Below are 16,886 nucleotides of genomic sequence, written 5' to 3' on the forward strand. Positions count from 1 at the left end.
GCGAGCAGAGGGTCAGAGCAGAGCGAGACTGCCGGAGCAGCGAGCAGAGGGTCAGAGCAGAGCGAGACTGCCGGAGCGGCGAGCAGAGGGTCAGAGCAGAGCGAGACTGCCGGAGCAGCGAGCAGAGGGTCAGAGCAGAGCGAGACTGCCGGAGCAGCGAGCAGAGGGTCAGAGCAGAGCGAGACTGCCGGAGCAGCGAGCAAAGGGTCAGAGCAGAGCGAGACTGCCGGAGCAGCGAGCAAAGGGTCAGAGCAGAGCGAGACTGCCGGAGCAGCGAGCAAAGGGTCAGAGCAGAGCGAGACTGCCGGAGCAGCGAGCAAAGGGTCAGAGCAGAGCGAGACTGCCGGAGCAGCGGGCAGAGGGTCAGAGCAGAGCGAGACTGCCGGAGCAGCGAGCAAAGGGTCAGAGCAGAGCGAGACTGCCGGAGCAGCGAGCAAAGGGTCAGAGCAGAGCTAGACTGCCGGAGCGGCGAGCAAAGGGTCAGAGCAGAGCGAGACTGCCGGAGCGGCGAGCAAAGGGTCAGAGCAGAGCGAGACTGCCGGAGCGGCGAGCAAAGGGTCAGAGCAGAGCGAGACTGCCGGAGCGGCGAGCAAAGGGTCAGAGCAGAGCAGAAACCGCAGGAGCGGCGAGCAAGGCGGAGCAGAGCGGAAACCGCAGGAGCGGCGAGCAAGGCGGAGCAGAGCGGAAACCGCAGGAGCGGCGAGCAAGGCGGAGCAGAGCGGAAACCGCAGGAGCGGCGAGCAAGGCGGAGCAGAGCGGAAACCGCAGGAGCGGCGAGCAAGGCGGAGCAGAGCGGAAACCGCAGGAGCGGTGAGCAAGGCGGAGCAGAGCGGAAACCGTAGGAGCGGTGAGCAAGGCGGAGCAGAGGGGACAGGGCCCTGTTCACACGGAACAGACAGGAAGGGAAAGGCAGAACCAGATACACACTAGATACTTGCAATGAAGTAGCAAGTGGACACTAAACTCACAAACGAAAGTACTGCGACTACGAGTAAGAGTTTGGAGCAGGTTCAGACTCTGCAGAAAAAGGGAAGGGACGGACATATAAACAAAACAGGTAAAAGGTAGGAGAGTGTACAGACAGGAACTGAGTGTTCGGACAGAAACCGACACTGCAGCGAGAGACAGGAGCGAGTCTGGGTATGCGGCCCCCAGAGAGGCGGGACAAACAGGCAAGGAGCGTGTTCAGACTGGCCTAGAAATACAGCCTCAGGAAGGCGGACAGACAGGCAAACAAACACAGAAACAGATCTAGGTATGCAGCCCCTAGAAGGCAGGATGAACAGGCTAAGAGCGTGTTCAGACAGGTAGCTGGCTAGAGTGCACAGACAGGACACAGTTCAGACACGGGAACTGATACCGTAAGGCAGGGAACAGGGAAGGACCTGGCACGTCAGCAACCAAAGGCCAACTGACAGAACAAGATGCTCAGGCAAGGATTCCAGGAAAGAGCTGGGTTAAATACCAGGTGACAGACAGCAATAGGCTGAGGACGCACAAGGGGTGTGCCCGCAGCAGCTACAAGAAGCCGGAAGTGATCGGGCGCCGCCCTTAAGCAGAAGAAACAGAGGCAAGCAGACAGCATGGAAGAAAGCCAGAGTGATAGTCTGGACTGGAAATCAAGTGCGCGCTCTTGCACAGTGGGAGATGGACCACTATGCAAGGACGCCGCCAGGTATGTTACAGTATCTGGGAAAAAAAGGCATACCACAGGTACTGGAAACACGGACATGTAAAGGAGGCCTAAGGCAGTCAAACGGTCTGAAAATAGCTGGTCTATGGTGGTGATAGGGGCTGTAAGGTGATCTAAACATGGGTCATCAATAGCCATGGACAACACATTTAAGCTCTCACCCTGCAATTTTAATGTCATATATCTATTCAACTACTTTACTTTTGGTAATAAAAAGTTGTTCTGTTAATTTCCCCATAATTTGCCCTTTCTCAAACTGGCATACTCTGACTGCATAGAATGGAGAATTAATAACGAACCTTAAATTTGGAAACAACTGTCACAGCTGATATTCTGTTGTGTGCACCAACATCAACATGGTTAGTGACTATTGGAAACACCTTTTGAAGTAGTCTGTCCTTCGTCTCGTGCAAAAGTTGAATAAGTTCTGGTGGAACAGGGTCCTAGATAAGGAATACAAAAATTACAGATTTTAAACAGGCTTCAACTACTGTACGGGAATATATTTCAGAGCAAATAATGACTTAAAAAGAAACGTTACTATGAAATTGAAAAAAAAAAATCTGTTTCTTAAAAAAAACTGCCAAAGAATGAAAGAAATACAGCAAGTCGAACAATATGATTGCACAAAGCATCTTCTTGCAATAGCCTTCACAAATCTAGGTGGAAGTTTCCCACAGTAATATAGTAAATTAACAATATCCAGCATTTAAATCCTGAGTACCTGGCTTACTGGAGCAGTGGCTCAGGGCAAAACTAAAATTTTATTCTATCTACAGCCACTCGCTTCCAATCATTGGAGCGGGACAGAGAGTGGTCACAGTCACTACACGGTGAGTGCGGCTGTAATCATCTCCCAGCACTTTGACAGCCAGTTCTGAAGAGTGTGTGCGGTGCATGTGTGCAGAGCTGGCCGTCAATCTAAGTGTAGGAGAGTGCTTACAACTGCCTACACGCCGACGTCAGCGGTCGTGTGACCTGTCACATGACTAAATGACGTCAGGCAGGTCCTTTCACACCACCGCGACTCATACAACAGACCGGACGCATCGCTGAGGAGACCGGGGGCCATCGGATGTATAATCTTTATTTTAAATTCTTTTTTTTAACAGTTTCTATGGTACCTGGGTCTGGAGGAGAGTCTCCTCTTCTCCAAACCCGGGTACCATCCGCACATTGAACCATATGATATCCGGATGGGCACATGTGCTCATACGGATAATATGCGGTTCAATGCAAGTCAATGGCAGCAATTACGCTGCGTATCTGCAAAATTAATGGACATGCTGCGTATTTTTCCGCAATGATAATCCGCAGTGGAAATTTCTGCAGCATGTGCACAGCATGTGCGTATTATCACTGGGGACCATGGGGCACGTATTACCAAGCGTTTTTTAAGCGTTTTCACTGCGGAAATTCTGGGGCAAAAAACGCTTGAAAAACGCATAGTGAGCACGCAGCCTAACAGTTCTCATATTCTCCAGTCACATACACATGTCAAAAATAACCATAATAGCAAAACATTAAGTGCTAACACATGCACAAGGAAAGAGGTCATTACTTATCAGTAATGGGATTTTCCAGAACTCATGACAGCATGATAGAGGGGATCTACACTTCAAGTACAGAAAACCTACAGAATAAAAGGCCCAATCCTCTCCCACACATCAGTTGGATTATGAAGCATGAGAGGACACCCTTTAACAGTTATATACAACTTCAAACATCAACACAAAATTGCTTCCTCAAGCGCTAGTGAAACCAACACCATGAAGGAAACAAGTGATCACCCATTACCAGTGACAAGAGGGAATATAAGGGTGCTGTCATGAGTTCTGGAAAATCCAATTACTGGTATATAATTATGTCTTTCCCATCACCCATGGCACCACGGAGAGATTTACAGAGAAATTCAACTTTAGGGTGGGACCACAGCCTGTAGAATCCTTCTTCTAAAGGATAGAAGAGCAGAAGATCCCAAATCAAAACTATAGTGTCTATAGAAGGTGCACGGTAAAAACCACATCGTTGCCTGACATATCTGTTCGATAGAAATATCTGCTTTCTCCATCCAGGAGGTTGAACTAGGCTTAATAGAATGAACTTTCAGGCATCCCGGGACTGCTCTATTACTTGCAGTTTATGCTAATTTGATAGCCTCTTTAATCCATCTAGCTAGTGTGTTTCCTAGGGCCATGGACGAAAATGAAAAGTGACTGCCATCTTCTCAAAGCTCCTGTGGCTGAGATATATTTTATTAGACTTCACTTAATATCCAGAGTATGGTATTGCTCTTCCTTAGGATTCCTAGGGTTAGCACAGAAGGAAGGGAGCACAATTCCCTGACTTAGAGGCTACCTTAGGGAGGTAGGCAGAGTCCAGTCCTACTCCTACAGGAGGATTTAGATAAATTGGGGAGTTGGGCCAAAAAATGGCAAATGGGGTTCAATGCCGATAAATGTAAGGTCATGCACATGGGAAAGAAAAACAGCAGTCACCCATACATATTAAATGGGAAACCGTTGGGGAAATCTGACATGGAGAAGGACCTGGGCGTCTTGGTTAATAGCAAATTAAATTGGAGTGCCCAGTGTCAGGCAGCAGCTGCGAAGGCAAATAGAGTCATGGCATGCATCAGAAGAGGAATAGGGGCATATGATGAGAACATTGTTCTTCCTCTGCATAAAGCGCTGGTAAGGCCGCACTTAGAATATTGTGCACAGTTCTGGGCTCCGGTGCTCAGGAAAGACATATTGGAGCTAGAGAGGGTACAAAGGAGGGCGACTAAGGTAATAAAGGGAATGGAGGGACTAGAATACCCAGAGAGGTTGTCAAAATTAGGCCTATTTACATTGGAAAAGAGAAGGCTTAGGGGAGACCTCATAAACATGTATAAATACATCAGGGGGCAGTACAGAGATCTCTCCCATGACCTGTTTATACCAAGGATGGTGACAAAGACGAGGGGGCACACTATGCGTCTGGAGGAAAGGAGGTTCCTGCACCAGCATAGAAGGGGATTCTTTACGGTCAGAGCCGTGAGACTCTGGAACTCTCTGGGAGAGGAAGTGGTGATGTCCAACTCACTTAATGAGTTCAAGAGAGGCCTGGATGCCTTTCTTGAGAACAATAAAATTACATCTTATGCTTAGTTAATTAATCCAGGGATTTAATCTGACTGCCAGATTGGTGTCGGGAAGTGAATTTTTCCTCAATGATGTAAATTGGCCTATACCGCATGGTTTTTTTTTGCCTTCCCCTGGATCAACGCTGCGGAATAGCTGCAGTGCACAAGAAATAGGCTGAACTGGATGGACGCTTGTCTTTTTTCGGCCTTATAAACTATGTAACTATGTAAAATCACCCTATCCTCTATGACCTATGTAAATGAAGTCAGATAAGCCTTACCCTAAAAACTATCACCCTGATTAATCTATGAGTTCAAATGGAGGTTTTGTTAAAGCCCTAAGCATCAGATTTAAATCCCAAGGTGGCATATTTAAAATGGGGATTGGCCTTGATATAAAACTTGCCTTAATAGACCAAGATATCCACCGTCTGTTGGCCAGATCATATATAAAGTACCCAGAGGTGAAACCTGGACCTTTAAGAGTACTGGTAGGTAGTCCTTGTTCTATCCCCTTAAGGAGGAACTCCAAAATTTGACCGGTATTCCATGCTCTACGTTTGCCCCTGAGCTTGTCAGAAATCTTCTCTAGGTTCTACTGTAATTTTTCCATGCATTAAAATGTAAGTTAGCCAATTGACAATGCAGAATTGGACCTTGGAACAACAGATCTGGGGTCTCTAGTAAGACCCATGGCTCGGTGGAATGACATCATCTTCATCCATGAAATCCAAGGCCTCTCAGGCTAAAATGGGGGTATCAGGATTACTCTTGCTTCATCTTCTCTGGCCTTCTTCAGAACTGCTGGGATTAACATCAAGGACAGAAAGGCATAATCCAAACCAAACCCCACTCTGAACAGGAAGGCATCCACTACTTTCGGACATCCAGAATCCAACTAACAGAATTTCCTTACCTTCTTGTTCTGCTTATTTGCAAACAGATCTATGACTGGAAGCCCGCATAGGTACACTACTTGATTGAACACTGTCTGATTCAGAGACCACTTCCCCTGCCTTATCTGGGTGTGGCTCAAAAATTCTGCTCTGCAATTCTCTTCACTTTTTATGTGCAGTGCTGCAGAGGTTAGCCTCTGCCACTCAAAAGATCTGATCAGACACTATCATTAGAGAACTGGACCTGGTTCCCCTCTGATGGTTTATGTAAGCAATGGTTACCTTGTTTTCGGACAACATTCTTGTGGTGACCTTGTATGGATGAAAAGAGCTTTTTTTAGGGACAGTTTTACTGCCAGGAGCTCCTTTAGGTTGGAGGATCCTGCGTATTTGAGCCTATGACACTGCTGGAATGCAGGAGGTTAGAGTTCCTAACAATGGCATTGCCTTTCTTAGAGTTGTGGCCAGATTGTTTATTAATTTTAACACCTTTTCCTTCTCCTCTGGGAGATAGCATCTCTGATTCACTAATTTCCAGGAGAAGGCCCAAGAAGATCTGCACTCTTTTGGGTTCTAACCTTGATTTTTTTTTAAAAAATTGAGCAGCCAACGTAATTATGTCAAGGTATCCCTGATCTTCGCCAACTGGGAACTGCAGTGCTTGACTGTTTTGACCATGATCAGAAAAAATGTTGAGGTAAGGTATCACCAATGCCTCGTTCTCCCGTAGATGAGCTGACATCTCTGCTACAATCTTTGCAACCCCAAGGTCTGATTTCCCCTTTATACTGAGAAAAATCCTCATAAACCTATGATGTTCCACGTGAATTGAGATGTGATAGTACGCATCCTTCAAATCCAGGACTACCATATAGCAACCTGAAAATAGAAGTTTTATGGCAGAGCTTCAGGAATCTATTTAGCTGTCCCCCCTCCCCACACCCCGGAGAACTCCAGGCTTTTGTCACCACAAAATTCTGCAGTGGAACAGCCAGAAACTAGCTGCAGGTCAAACTCCACTATACTGACAATCCATATGCACAATAAAATTTGCACCCAGGCAGAAAAAAAGAGAAAAAGCCTTCATCCCATCTGGAGTATAGAGTCACTGTGTGGGTTTTTTGCCATCTGAGGAGCGTCCTCCAAACATGAATCCTCTACTTTTTTTTTTTTCCTGGTCCCCCTACTTGTGTTGGTCTCTCGGGGGCCTTCTCCGGCTGTATCTCTTTCTCCGTAAGGACCTCCTTTATGATGGAATTACTAAATTAGAGAAGCCCTTTTTTATTATCACCTGCTTTCTCCAAGATATCATCCAACACTGGTCCAAACAGTTATTCTCCATGACAGGGAATAGAACAGAGTCTAGACTGAATGTCTCCTGCCCAGCATTTCAACCATAGCACTCTACGGTTCGCACTAGACAGAGCCGCAGACCTAGCCGCCAGCAGCACTGAGTCTGCTGAACCATTAGCCAGGAATGCTGCTGCCCTATACATCACAGGGATAGTGGATAAGATATTTTCCCTCGCTGTTTTATTGTTTAGTTGACCTTCCAACTGGTCAAGCCAAAACATCAGGGACCTGATCTTATATCTAAGGCGAAGTTAGGGGATTCCTCACATATAGTTTTCTCTATACAAGACTGACATAGCTTCTTCTATATGCAAATTGTCTCTTCAGAGAGGAAGAGGACTTGAATGCTAGTGTCACCTATTGTAAGAAGCAATCCTACACTTTGATAACCTTGCCCTGCACAGTGCACATTCCACGTTCTTGGTTTTTGTCATACACTTCATAGACTTTTCTTAACAAGGAAAATGATAAGAAAACTAATTACAAAGTGAACATTCACGAAGGTCACTCACCACTCAGGAGCAGTTAAGGTAGAGGAAGGAGGAATTATTTCTTCTGAATGATCTCCTCTGAAGGCTGTGGATTCATCCATATTGCTGGCACAATCCACCTTCCCGGCACTGCTGCTGCCGCCCTTGACTGCTATTGCCGCTATCAGCTCTTGCTGTTCATAGGCGGATTATAATGAGGGCAATCCGGGCTACCGCCCGGGACCCCGAGCCTGCAGGGGGCCCGCGGCTCCGGGCGGGGTGTCTAATGCCGGATTGCCCTCATTATATGTGCGGGCCGCCGCGACACATACCGGTAGCAGTGGCAGGAGGGGGGGCCCCGGACCGCTCCCCCAGCAGCGGCCGCCGCTACTTCTTCATCGGCCGGGCCAGCACTGCAGCAGTTAACTTCCCTGTGCTGGCCCGGCCGCATCACTGCTAGGAGACACGGCCCTGTGCGCGGCCGTGTCTCCTAGCTGTGACGTCACGCAGTGTGCGCCCGGCCTGCACTGCTGCAACGGAGAAGTCAGAGCAGGCAGGAGGAATGGAGCCGGGGGCTGGTGAGTCAATGTGTGTAGGTGTGTGTGTGTATGTGTGTGTGTGTGTGTGTGTGTGCAGGCAGATATCATTGTGTGATGTCTGTTTATATGTATTTTTGTGTTTCAAATGTGTTTATGCGTGTATGTATATGTCTGTATATGTTTGTGTGTGTGCGTGACTGAGTGCGGCCTCCTGCTGAGTATAGTTGGCGCCGTGCGGCCTCCTGCTGTCTCTGGGGGGGGGGGGCGCCGTGCGGCCTCCCACTATGTATAGATGGCGCCGTGCGGCCTCCCGCTGTGTATAGATTGCGACGTGCGGCCCCCTGCTGTGTATAGATGGCGCCGTGCGGCCCTCTGCTGTGTATAGATGGCGCCGTGCGGCCCCTTGCTGTGTATAGATGGCGCCGTGCGGCCCCCTGCTGTGTATAGATGGCACCGTGCGGCCTCCTGCTGTGTATAGATGGCGCCGTGCAGCCCCCTGCTGTGTATACATGGCGCCGTGCGGCCCCCTGCTGTGTATACATGGCGCCGTGCGGCCCCCTGCTGTGTATACATGGCGCCGTGCGGCCCCCTGCTGTGTATACATGGCGCCGTGCGGCCCCCTGCTGTGTATAGATGGCTCCGTGCGGCCTCCTGCTGTGTATAGATGGCGCCGTGCGGCCTACTGCTGTGTATAAATGGCTACGTGCGGCCTCCTGCTGTGTATAGATGGCTACGTGCGGCCTCCTGCTGTGTATAGATGGCTACGTGCGGCCTCCTGCTGAGTATAGATGGCGCCGTGCGGCCTCCTGCTGTCTCTGGGGGGGCGCCGTGCGGCCTCCCGCTGAGTATAGATGGCGCCGTGCGGCCTCCTGCTGAGTATAGATGGTGCCGTGCAGCCTCCTGCTGTCTCTGGGGGGGGGCGCCGTGCGCCCCCCCGCTGTGTATAGATGGCGCCGTGCGGCCTCCCGCTGTGTATAGATGGCTACGTGCGGCCTCCCGTTGTGTATAGACGGCTACGTGCGGCCTCCCGTTGTGTATAGACGGCTACGTGCGGCCTCCCGCTGTGTATAGATGGCTACGTGTGGCCTCCCGCTGTGTATAGATGGCACCGTGCAGCCTCCCGCTGTGTATAGATGGCTACGTGTGCTCAATATTGAGTCATACAATTAATGTAAGGCTATGTGCCCATGATACAGAAATGTTCCGGATTTTTTTTGAGCGTTTCTGCATCTCCCTGGCAGAAAAAACGCATGCGGATTTTACATGCGGATTGTACATGCGTTTTCCTGCCAGGGACATGCGGATGTGAAGAGTTCTTCACTTGCATTTCCGCATGCGGGTTGACAAGCGCTTTCCAAGCGATTTTAGCATCACTTGGAAAGTGCTTGACAACTTGGTTACACTATATAAATCCATGCAACCAGCATGGATTTATATAGTGTGACCGTAAAAGAATGGTAAAAAATAAAAAATATATACTTACCTTCTGATGGCCCGTCACATGACTAAATGACGTCACGGCAGGTCCTTTTCAGACCATCGCAAGCTGCCGGCAAGCCAAGACGCATCGGATAAAGACACCGGGGGCCATCAGAAGGTAAGTATAATATTTATTTTTTATTTTATTCTTTTTTTACAGGTTCTATGGTACCCGGGTCCGGAGGAGAGTCTCCTGTCCTCCACACCCGGGTACCATCCGCACATTGAAACGCATGAATTCCGCATCTACAGATGCAGTGATGCGGATTCCATGCGTTCTAATGCAAGTCAATGGCGGCGAAAACGCCGCGCTTCCGCAAAATAATTGGTAATGCTGCGGATTTTTCCGCAATGATAATCCGCAGCGGAAATTTCCGCAGCATGTACACAGCACATGCGGATTATCATTGGGGAACATGGCAGACCTTCTACCAAGCGTTTTTTAAGCGTTTCTGCAGCAGAATTGCCGCTGCGGAAACGCTTAAAAAACGCATAGTGGGCACACAGCCTAAAAAAAAATATTATAATTAATATTGTGCCAAATTAATTTCACGTGAACTATCACATGATCTATCACAGGGGATCATGTGACATGTCACGTGATAAATCAGGTGTGTGTGTGGGGTGTGGGGAAGGGGGGGGGCCCGCGCCTTCTAAACTGCCCGGGGCCCTTGCTACTCTTAATCCACCCCTGTTGCTGTTGCCACCACTTCTCCCGCTGCTGCCGCTGTTATCGCTACTCAGGAGGGTTCTAAGAGGCTGTTATCCAGCCGCTTCCCAGCTGCCCCGAGCTCCCCCCATATTGTTTCCGAACTTAGTGTGGACACTCAATCAACATAGCATAGTGCAGCCCAAAACTCCTGGACGCAAGCGATTCGCCAGTCTCAGCCTCACAAGCAGCCGGGATTACAAGCGCACGCCACTGAGCCCAGCCCGATTGGGCGCCTCCCACGGAGTCACCCAGAAGTCACCATCACCGGCACACCTTTCATCAGGGTGCGCCTCCAGACAGGTAGGCCCTAAGGATGTGAAGACTCAGGACAATGCGACGGCCGGCATATGCATATACTCATTATGCCGCTACCAGCGTTCACACATCAGCTGATTTCCCCCAGGGAACCACTGTCGGGCCTCCAGGACCCCCTTCTCCAGCCAGATCAGTACCATACCGCTACCCAGCAGGCCTGAGTAAGTACAAAATCTCATGGGCTTTTTTCTTCAGGACAATTCCAGGATGTAGGTTCCCTTCCTCAAGGACAGGAAACCAACTGATGCGTGGGAGAGGCTCCGCCCTTTTATCCTGTAGGTTTCCTGCCTTTGAAGGGTGGATTCCCTCTTCATGTGGTGCAGTTATGGGTGATAGGAAAATTCAGCTATAATAATGCTGAATATACAGTAAGTGCATATGTCCAACTATTCTTGTATTTTTTCCGAACAACATAATGAAATATTATGGTCAGTCTCAAATTTTTTTTACGAACATAAACCAATCTTCTTTAAATAACCAAACCTCCATGTCACATCATTAACATAATGCCCAATAATAAAAAAGGAAAATCAAAAAGAAAATATACAGAATATATCTGAACACAAAAGCAGAATATGAAACAATATATAGGCCCTTCAAAGTCATATCAAATGAGAAGTTATCCATAAAAAAAATTGATTTTGTAAATTTCCATGAAAAAATAAAAAAATTTGCTGCTAAACTTTTAAGTATTCTAAGATCTAAAAATAAAATATTGTTGAAAAATTATGCTGGTGGAATGAAGACATATAGTAAACAGGGCTGTGGAGTCGGAGTCAGTGTCCATTTTGGTGGATTCAGAATATAATGGACCGACTCCAACTCCTAAAATATATAATAAATTGGGTATAGTGGTACAATGCAGGATGTGCTGTAAATGTTTTCATAAGACTTTGGGAAAGATGAAATGTCCTATAAATGTCTGTCCTATTCCTGATCTAAGGATGTCGGCTTTTAGTTGAGATGAATGTGTGCTGCACTTTATGTACATGCTCAGTAGTGAGGCAGTGTGTAACATACCTGGCGGCGTCCTTGCATGGTGGTCCATCTCCCACTGTGCAAGAGGGCGCACTTGATCTCCTGTCCAGAATGTCTCTCTGGCTTCCCTCCATGCTGTCTGTTTGTGTCTGTTTCTGCTGCTTAAGGGCGGCGCCCGATCACTTCCTGCCTTTTGTACCTGCTGTGGGTCACACCCCTTGTGCGTCCTCAGCCTATTGCTGTCTGTCACTTGGTATATAGCTCAGCAGCTCCCTTCTATCCCTGCCTGAGCATAGTGTTTCCTTCAGTGTGTGCTTGCACTCTGAAGGTGCCAGGTCCCGTCTCTTGTCTCCTGCTTTTTGTATCAGTTCCCGTGTCTGAACTGAGTCCTGTATGTCTCCTGCTTTGCGGTATCAGCTCCCGTGTCTGAACTGAGTCCTTTCTGTGTTCTCTTGTCTGTCCTGTCTGAACACGCTCCTAGCCTGTTCCTCCTGCCTTCTAGGGGCCGATTACCTAGACCCGTTCCTGTATCTTGTCTGACCTGTCTGAACACGCTCCTTGCCTGTTCGTTCCGCCTCTCTGGGGGCCGTATTCCCAGACCCGCTCCTGTATCCCTCTGCAGTGTCGGTCTCCTCCGTACACTCAGTTCCAGTCTGAACTCTCTCCTGTCCTTTACCTGTTTTGCCTCTATGTCCGTTCCCTTCCTTTTTCTGCAGAGTCTGAACTCGTACCTAACTCCTGCTTGTTGTCTCTGCAAGTACTGTGTGAGTATCTGGCTCTGTCTTTCCCTTCCTGTCTGTTCCGTGTGAACAGAGCCCTGTCCTCCCTGCTCAGCCTTGTCTGCACTCTAGCTGTGCTTGCCTGTAACCCTCTGCCTGTATTGTTCCTGAGTCCCGGTGTGTACTGGGTCCTATCCCGCCTGTGTTCCTACCTGCTAGTGCCTCTCTGTCTGCACTCTAGCTGTGCTTGCCTTTACCCCCCTGCCTGCATACCCGCCTGCCTGCATACCAGTCGTGCCTGCCTATACCCACCAGTCTGTGTGCCAGCCTACCAGCCTGTTCCTGTATTCCCCTGTGTGGGTCAACAGCCGTGTCCGGGGTCTGTCCTGGAGTAGCACCTGGTCCCTCTGCTCGGTTCCTCCTTGGTGCACTGGCGTCGTATGCCGTCGTGCGACCCTGGTCGGATCGGGTGAATACTTAGTCACGCCCCTCCAGGCATTCACTCTCCGGCACGGTCCAGTGGAATCACTACCAATCACACGCACACGCCGCTTAGCCCGGGCGTGTGCATAACAGCATGCTCAGGCCATGGTTCCCGTTGAGCCCCACGGCCTTCGCTCTTTGAGAAGTTTTTCCAGCGAATACATGCATTAAAATAAATAAATAAATTTTTTTCCCCCTTTAGCTGAGTTCCAGGCGAATTACGCACCCGTCCAGATGGATCTATCAGCTCTCGTTCCTGCGGATCCGCCACGTTACTATGGGGATCCAAGACAGTGTCGTGCATTTGTGGAGCAATGCATGCTACACTTTAAGGCCTACCCTCTCTATTTTCCTTCCGATTGGGCTAAAGTGGCCTTTATGATTGACTACCTAGCGGGTGATGCCTTGAAATGGGTCACCCCCCTATGGGAAGCATGGGATCCTGTCATCCTTGACCTGCAGGCCTTCCTGGTGGCCTTTCGTATGGTCTTCGAGGACCCTAACTCTGAAGCCCCTGCTGAAGCTTCACTTCCCAATATCCCGGAGCAGCCCCGACGGGTAATGTGTGTGGGTAGCGCAATAGTCCTCCAGCCCAATGAGACTACTGCCCACCCAGAATCCTCACAGGGTGACTACGCTTTCCGGAATACTTCTCTCAACCTCAAGAGGCAGTCCAGACGTGCTAGACTTAGAGGCAAGCCGTCACGCCAGGGTCTGTCCTCCCTGAGACCTCCTGACCCCAACCTTGAAGTCCCTACTGAAGCTTCATCTCCCTGTATCCCGGAGAAACCCCAATGGGTAATGTGCGTGGGTAGTGCACCAGTTCTCCTGGCCGAAGAGACTTCTGCCCATCCAGACTCCACACAGGAGAACTTCCTGCACCCGGCATCAGATGCTTCTTTCTCTTTAACCGGTGTGCATGTCCAAGGATGCTCCAAAGCTGTGGTTACCTCAGAGTCTGTGCACCTCTACTACCTGGCGGAGGATCCCCTGTTGCCTCCTGAACCCTCCGGGATACCACTCGATGACAAATGGAGAGAGACTTCTCTACACCCGGTACTCAATACTTTGTCCGCTTCGTCCTGTGAGCCTGACAATGGGTACCCCAAAGTGGTAGTTACCTCCGAGTCTCTACACCCCTCCGACCAGGCGGAGGATCTCCAGTTGTCTCCTGAACCCTTCGGGGTGCTACCTGGTAGCGAAAGGACAGAGACTCTCCTATACTCTGTACCTGATACCTCGCTCGCTTCGTCCAGTGAGTCCAACCTAGTGTACTCCGAAGCAGAGGTTACTCCTGAGTCTCTACACCCCTCCGACCAGGCGGAGGACCTCCAGTTGTGTTCAGAATCCTTCGGGGTGCCACCTGGTGGTGAATGGACAGAGACTTTCCTATATCCTGGATCTGATACCTCGCTTGCTTCGTCCAGTGAGTCCGACCTAGTGTACTCTGAAGCAGAGGTTACCCGTGAGTCTCTACACCCCTCTGACCAGGCGGAGGACCGCCAGCTGTCTCCAGAACCCTTCGGGGTGCCACCTGGTGGTGAATGGACAGAGACTTTCCTATACTCGGTACCCGATACCTCGCCTGCTTCCTCCAGTGAGTCCGACCTAGTGTACTCTGAAGCAGTTGTTTTCTCTGAGCCTCTGCACTCTTCTGACCCAGCGGAGGACCTCCAGTTGTTTCCTGAATCCTCCGGGATACCACCAGATAACAAAGAGACAGTGACTTTTCCTCATTATGTACCTGATAACCCGTCTATTTCTTCCTGTGAGCTTGACAAGATGTACCTCGAAGCAGAGATTACCCTTAAGTCTCTGTCCCCCTCCAACCCAGTGAACGACTGGTCCTCGAATTCCCTGCGGAAGATTCTGGCAGGCCTGAAGAAGAGGGGGCGTAAGGGGGGAGGTACTGTAACATACCTGGCGGCGTCCTTGCATGGTGGTCCATCTCCCACTGTGCAAGAGGGCGCACTTGATCTCCTGTCCAGAATGTCTCTCTGGCTTCCCTCCATGCTGTCTGTTTGTGTCTGTTTCTGCTGCTTAAGGGCGGCGCCCGATCACTTCCTGCCTTTTGTACCTGCTGTGGGTCACACCCCTTGTGCGTCCTCAGCCTATTGCTGTCTGTCACTTGGTATATAGCTCAGCAGCTCCCTTCTATCCCTGCCTGAGCATAGTGTTTCCTTCAGTGTGTGCTTGCACTCTGAAGGTGCCAGGTCCCGTCTCTTGTCTCCTGCTTTTTGTATCAGTTCCCGTGTCTGAACTGAGTCCTGTATGTCTCCTGCTTTGCGGTATCAGCTCCCGTGTCTAAACGGAGTCCTTTCTGTGTTCTCTTGTCTGTCCTGTCTGAACACGCTCCTAGCCTGTTCCTCCTGCCTTCTAGGGGCCAATTACCTAGACCCGTTCCTGTATCTTGTCTGACCTGTCTGAACACGCTCCTTGCCTGTTCGTTCCGCCTCTCTGGGGGCCGTATTCCCAGACCCGCTCCTGTATCCCTCTGCAGTGTCGGTCTCCTCCGTACACTCAGTTCCAGTCTGAACTCTCTCCTGTCCTTTACCTGTTTTGCCTCTATGTCCGTTCCCTTCCTTTTTCTGCAGAGTCTGAACTCGTACCTAACTCCTGCTTGTTGTCTCTGCAAGTACTGTGTGAGTATCTGGCTCTGTCTTTCCCTTCCTGTCTGTTCCGTGTGAACAGAGCCCTGTCCTCCCTGCTCAGCCTTGTCTGCACTCTAGCTGTGCTTGCCTGTAACCCTCTGCCTGTATTGTTCCTGAGTCCCGGTGTGTACTGGGTCCTATCCCGCCTGTGTTCCTACCTGCTAGTGCCTCTCTGTCTGCACTCTAGCTGTGCTTGCCTTTACCCCCCTGCCTGCATACCCGCCTGCCTGCATACCAGTCGTGCCTGCCTATACCCACCAGTCTGTGTGCCAGCCTACCAGCCTGTTCCTGTATTCCCCTGTGTGGGTCAACAGCCGTGTCCGGGGTCTGTCCTGGAGTAGCACCTGGTCCCTCTGCTCGGTTCCTCCTTGGTGCACTGGCGTCGTATGCCGTCGTGCGACCCTGGTCGGATCGGGTGAATACTTAGTCACGCCCCTCCAGGCATTCACTCTCCGGCACGGTCCAGTGGAATCACTACCAATCACACGCACACGCCGCTTAGCCCGGGCGTGTGCATAACACAGTGGGGTCGGGAGTCAGGGAAATTGAGGAGTCGGAGGTTTGGCTTACTGACTCCACAGCCCTGATTAGTAAATGTTATTTAGAAACTTTGTGTGCGGTATGACAAAGATTAAAAGTTGCAAAAGTGCAAATTTTCATGAAGAAAAGAAAAGCATATTGACCTAAATTGAACAGTAGCAAATCATAATGGCCCCGATTGATCATTTGCAAATTGTATTTTTCAATTCACTTTTCTTTTTTGTCTTGAGGAATTAGTTGCCGTATTTGGTTTCAAATTCATCAACATGGCATACACAATTCATAAATTTGGCACCAAGTCAAAAATTTAATTTCCGGCTTTGAATCGTTTTTGCAACTTTTGACACCAAATTTGCATGTTGACGCCAAAAGTCGCGAAAATCTGGCACACTCAAAAATATCATGACACCCACAGGCCCTGTTACTTCAAACACATAATATGATGGCCTCCCTTTTTTGAGCTGGGCATTACATTTATATAGCTTGCCATTGCTGGGTGTCCAGAGTTCGGCCCCGGTCCTGCTCAGTTCTTATTCACATTGAGGTAATTTTTGACACAAGGTTTTAATACTAGAGGTTAGAACCGTCCCAATTGGGTACACCCTGGCACTGGTGGGATGGCTTTTAAGATTTTTTTTGATCAAAAACAGTGTTTACTAAAGTAATGGCCAGTGTGAACATGCTCCTACACAATGAATGTATAACAATTTAAGGTATGTGCCCTCGGTCAGGAGCCGCCTGCGGCTCCAATGCTGCAGAGTAGCAGTGTTTTATGCAAATGAGCGACAAAATTATTATTATTTTTTTTTACATTTAATCTATGGGGAAAGTCCACTAGCGGACCCACAAGAGAAATTGACATACAGCAGGTCTGAAAGACGTGCCGCATGTCAGTTTCCGTGGGTGATCCGCATGTGCCCAGAGACGCATA

The 16,886-nt window shown here is 49.5% G+C and overlaps 1 protein-coding gene across 3 annotated transcripts in view; it reads right to left on the reverse strand.

Annotated features, from left to right (window-relative positions):
- Positions 1 to 16,886, reverse strand: part of MYO19 (myosin XIX) — a 264,615-nt gene that overhangs the window by 44,418 nt on the left and 203,311 nt on the right. For all 3 annotated transcript variants that reach the window (XM_073666532.1, XM_073666533.1, XM_073666534.1), the window contains one exon: positions 1,993 to 2,136. In XM_073666532.1, coding sequence (XP_073522633.1) covers positions 1,993 to 2,136 — 144 coding nt within the window. The remainder of the gene's footprint in view (positions 1 to 1,992; positions 2,137 to 16,886) is intronic.

Source organism: Phyllobates terribilis, unplaced genomic scaffold (assembly GCF_046119375.1).
Source record: "Phyllobates terribilis strain yellow unplaced genomic scaffold, ASM4611937v1 Scaffold_2__4_contigs__length_985480577, whole genome shotgun sequence".
Classification (NCBI taxonomy): Eukaryota; Metazoa; Chordata; class Amphibia; order Anura; family Dendrobatidae; genus Phyllobates; species Phyllobates terribilis.